The sequence below is a fragment of the Mya arenaria genome, chromosome 2 (assembly GCF_026914265.1).
Source record: "Mya arenaria isolate MELC-2E11 chromosome 2, ASM2691426v1".
Lineage (NCBI taxonomy): Eukaryota > Metazoa > Mollusca > Bivalvia > Myida > Myidae > Mya > Mya arenaria.
In genome coordinates this window covers 58,967,674-58,972,937 of record NC_069123.1, presented here as the reverse complement: position 1 = coordinate 58,972,937, position 5,264 = coordinate 58,967,674, and the positions used below count along the sequence as shown (strand labels likewise).

Below are 5,264 nucleotides of genomic sequence, written 5' to 3'. Positions count from 1 at the left end.
GAAAAAGTGGCTAGCTTTATAATGGTGAATTTTAAAATCTATTCTTATACAAGTCTTTTCTGTGTAGTTCTGTTTTGTTTTTATAGACAATTATTAATACTTAATCCTAAAAACATATTATCGCAAGAATTTAAAAGATTCATTTTTACAATTGATATATATTGCGAAAGTCTTTTATAAATGCAATTTGTTTCTATAGCCAGTTTTCTATAAAAATTACTCGTTTTCCATAGAAAGTACGTCAAGACCCCCGCAATCACCATGAAATTCGCCGTCGTGTTTATGTGCCTGATGCCGTTCGTGCTCAGTGCCAGTGTCAACGAGAGGTTTATCGAGAGCCTGCTGGGTGGATACGACAGTATGTCTATTTTTCTTTTACTCGTTATAAATAATTACAATAGTGTTTTCTTCATTTTAATAGCAAGATAATAAATATAATATAATTATAGATAAGTGTCGATATGTGTACTTAGTTTTGCTGAGCAATTGAACGAGAACGAATTAGGATGAATTTTGGACGCCTGGTGAACCCATATATTGTATCAGTTGAAATAATTTGACAAGAGGAGCAAACATGTAAACATAATACCGATAAAGAACACCATTACAATCTGCAGTTACTTTCTCTAGAACGTTTAATCGTTTATTAATTTTACAAACTACTAAAATCAGCAAGCAATTTTCATTAAATAACACTAAACTGATTATGGTGGTCATCAGGTATCAACATTTAACATTATCGCCAATGGCTCATTAAACTTAAAGCTTATTATTATATCGGATTCCTTAAATATGTTAAATACATTTGTGTGTTTTTTATATTTTTTTATTTTGTGTGACAAACTATTATATAAGGTCTACACATCATTCTGAGCAGTCTAGACATCTCAAGTAGACATCGCTCTCATCCAATCATGTTTGTTCAAGCCGCATCAAGTATAAGATATTAAAAAAAAGAAATGTAAATTGCCTTCATTAACCTTTTACTAGGTCAAACAATTACCATTAGGTAGACAAGCGAGATCTTTATGCATGAAACAAGCAAAAGGTCTCGTTTGACGGTCTGAAGAACAAAAGTATTGCTTTATGTATTGGATTGAATTAACAACATTCAAATTCCATAATATTTCAGTCCTAGATTTGGCCAAGCAGCTCCTTGGTCAGTTTGGTACTGACGAAACCGAGGCTCAATGTGAATCTACTTTCTGCCCTGAACTTGTGAACAAAATTGACGGACACAACCCACTGATCACAAGCCTGTTATGTGCTGCTGTCTGCAAAGAGTAAGTAAATTCAGGTGTTCGTGTCATTTCCCAACGTGCAATATGATTGTATATGATTAAACAACTTTCAAGTAGCGAACTGTGCAATCTATAATTGCTGCTTAGAAAAACAACAACACTCTTCTACAAAACAAATTGTAATCAATACAGTTATTGACATTAATGAGTGTCGAAAATGTAAGTACCTCAAAATGAAAATTGTTCTAGAATTGTAACATGTAATATGGGGAAATGAGGGGAAAATGGAGCAGCATAAAAAGTTATGATTATGAAAAAGGCAAATTGATTATATCAGGGAGGATGCGAAACACTTCTTCTGTGTATTCTTGTCGCTAACTGTACAAGTAAAACTTGCAGTTGGTCTTGATTTGGGTGCGATAACTATGTCTGGTGTTACTAATTACAACGAAGATCATATTATTTCGATATATAATATCGACTTAACGCTTTAAAATTATACAAAGTGCACATACTTGGGGTCGCAGCACTCATAAAATAGCTCATAAATACTATTTGGCAACCTCTCTGTAAAAAGCTCATTTGCGATACAGGCTTTTACAGAACTGCACTTTATTGTTCCTTTTCTTCACCTGCTAATTGAAAAATGTCGCAATCAATAACATGTTGACATAATTGCAGCTCAATTAGCATGACCCATTAGCAGGCAACAATAGTGTCAATTAGTCGCATTTCTAGTAAAAATATTTCAAAATAAATCAATAATTATTAAAAAAGCTTATCCTCTACATTTTTTTGAAAACAATATGTTTTTAACATAATTTTTATATGTTTAATGTGTGTTTTTTTTTCTCAAATTTTGCAGGGCACAGGTTCTCGCACAAAACTACGTTACAACCGCTATCCCAATTGGTGGGAAATAGAGCTCGTCAGTTGTGTTTATTGATAACTATTAAATGCAAATTAAAGAATATACAAATCTTGTTATGCACCCAGATGGCAATCATTTGTCAAGTTTTACCCTAATTTGTCGGAAAAATGCGCACTAGAAAGTATTCAATCAAAAATACAAAGGAAGTTACAGTGACAAGCCCGGCAGCTAAACAAGGTTTGCCCTGTGTAAAGGCAAACTGATCCGAACTTAATAAATTTATCAAGTTAATATGGCGAGGAAATAGCCCGCGTGGATGGACAAATTTTATTTAGTAACTCCCCATAATCCACTTATTTGACGCTCCTAATTCGATAAAAAATACTTTTTAGAAAACTTGTAAGAATCTGACTGTACACTGTTATAGGTATAGGTTGTCCTTTCTTCCAGTTTTCTGCAGGTAATGCAGAATATATATACATGTATGTTATTATTACTTTATCGCAAATACGGCATTTGTCAGCAATCGTTTGATATTGCTTTTCGTTAGGATTATTTATGCGCATGCCTCGAAGATGCGATTGAAAGAAAGAAAAAAATGTTCCCGACGAATGTTGATGCAAGTCATCCAAACGCGACTAAACGGGTTATATTCGTATTGAATACTAATATATCTTCTAAACATCCAAAATAAACACGGACAAATCCGGACCATGACGGATTTTTTGCATGACAAAATAGCGAAACATTGTCCAATGTCTGATGTCGTGCCAGAAAGAAATTTGTTTTTGATTGTCCAACGTCGTGCCAGCATGTCATTCGTTTCTGAATGTCAAATTTCAATGTGTCCGATTTCAAATCTTCATTTTTTCAATGTGTAATGTTCAATGTAGTGCCAATGCTAATTTTATTTTGGAATGTGCCATTTAGTGCTAGCACGACCCTCATTTTTGAATGTCCAGTGTCCATTGTCATGCCAGCACGACTTTCATTTTAAATGTTCATTGTCGTGCCAGCCCGACATTCATTTATTGAATGTTGCAAGTCCAATGTCGTGTCAGTAAGACATTTGTTGTTGAATGCCCAATGTCCAATGTCACGCCAGCAAGACATTCATTTCTGAATGCCGCATGTCCATTTTCGTGCCAGCATTGCATTCAATTTAAATGTTCAATATCCAATGTCGTATGTTAACGTATTACCACAGAGCTACAACGTTTTTATATGCCACCTGACTATGTGTTTACTTTCTCATCCTTTACCGTATCCCTAATTTATTCGTCACAATAGACCGGCGACAAAGTAAGTCGTGGCGAAATTGATCGGGTCGTGTTTTTTCTGCGATGTCAGCATAACAGTCACACAATAAGACATTTACTTAAACTCTACCTACTCACAACGTTGCAGAAGCATTAAAAGGCTGCAGCTTCCAATGCACTAGAACTGCACAACAAAAAAACAGCCCAACTCAACACAACTAAATACCCAAATCTATGGTGCTAGTTTACAGTGGCAATATCTGGTTTTGAGGCTGTTCAAATGAGAAAACTGTTTAAACAACATATGAAACAAAACGAATATACGTAAAATTTCATATTGAAAATGATATATGATAAAAAAGCGTTAACACCCAAAATATGTCATTCAGCAAGTGTGTATATTCAGGTTGAGGAATCTCGAGAGTTCAACGGGGCTCTCACATGAGTCACCACGGATTACAACCGATGTAAACAAGCAATAAAGTGACGTTAATTCCGTTTAAATATATGAAAGTATTACTTAGCCTATAAAATACTATCATATTCAATGCTTCTACAAGTGTTAAACATTTTTAGATTTGCTTGTGTTTTAACGATGCAAACCTTGGCCAAAAGTTCAACTCGATGGGATGTTGTAGAACGATGCAACGCTGTGAGCGCCGTGATTCTTTGATTGTTATGTATTTGTTGGTAATAAGTAATATTTCAGAAGACAAACATGCGTGAAAAAATATTTTTTTTCATTTATTTCATTAAACGAATTGTTTGTAAAATGCCTTTTAGTTCTTTTAATGAATATCGATATTTCGAGAAACGCTGTAAACATGAATTTTATATATTCTGTTGTTAACGTTAATTTTTCTCACCTTAATAACGTAATTTATATTTAATTTGTAGGCTTTACTTATTTATCATGCTTATTTCATTTTACTTAATAGTTTGAATTACCTTCTTAATTGTGACGATAATGCATACAACATAAAGCTGTTATTCTAAATGATCATATTTCATGGAATGAATTTATATCCATCCATTTTATCGATTTTAAAATGTTATGCTCTAGAAAGGTCGCCATGGCGAGACATCCGAAATACTCATTGTCCCTCTTTAATTGACGAGGTTGGCCCACGTATGTTTCACCCTTAATAATAAACCATGTTCAATCTGGGTTTGTCAAAGGTCGCTATATTGGAGAAAACGTTAGATTGATTTTTGATGTCATTGAATATCTAGAAGATAAAAATAAACCTGGGCTCTTGTTTTTTGCTGACTTTGCGAAGGCCTTTGACAGCTTAAGCCACAAATACATCTACGAATGTCTAAAATCATTCAATTTTGGACCTGACATTTTGAATTGGACGAAGCTATTTTACAATGACATTCAAAGTTTGATAATTAATAATGGAACTCTTTCACAATCTTTTGGACTAAAGAAAGGCGTTTGACAGGGTTGCCCCTTGTCTGCGACATTGTCTATAATTTGTTTACAACCTCTTTCTAACTATATTGCAAACAATTCTCAAATTGAAGGGATTGAAATTAATGATAAAACTATTAAACAAACTTTTTTTGCAGACGACCCAACCTTCTTTAATAATGGTAGTAGACAATCTTTTGAAACTCTTGTTAAGACACTAGAAATGTTCTCTGATTGTTCAGGCCTAAACCTCAACACCAATAAATCTATAGTCCTTAGAGTGGGATCATTGAAAAATACAAATACACACTTCTGCAACACTCACAACTTTATATGGACTTCTGACACCGCAAATACACTAGGCATGACTTTTACAAACAATAGACAACTAAATATACAAAAGAACATAGAAAACAAAGTGAAAGAATTCAGAATCTGCTTAAAACAGTGGCAGACAGAAAGCTCACACTCATGGG

At 33.9% G+C, this 5,264-nt stretch overlaps 1 protein-coding gene across 1 annotated transcript; it reads left to right on the top strand.

Moving 5' to 3' along the window:
- The first annotated feature begins 252 nt into the window (after positions 1-252).
- LOC128204059 (uncharacterized) lies at positions 253-2,164 on the top strand. Its single transcript, XM_052905399.1, has 3 exons — positions 253-358; positions 1,133-1,283; positions 2,107-2,164. Exons 1-3 carry the CDS (start codon positions 262-264, stop codon positions 2,162-2,164), a joined length of 306 nt encoding a protein of 101 aa, XP_052761359.1. The 5' UTR covers positions 253-261.
- Positions 2,165-5,264: the final 3,100 nt, after the last annotated feature.

Coding starts and splice junctions, on each gene's coding strand:
- LOC128204059 (XM_052905399.1), top strand. CDS start 262: ATGAAATTCGCCGTCGTGTTTATGTGCCTGATGCCGTTCGTGCTCAGT. Junction 359..1,132: donor CCTGCTGGGTGGATACGACA/GTATGTCTATTT, acceptor ATAATATTTCAG/TCCTAGATTTGGCCAAGCAG. Junction 1,284..2,106: donor TGTGCTGCTGTCTGCAAAGA/GTAAGTAAATTC, acceptor CAAATTTTGCAG/GGCACAGGTTCTCGCACAAA.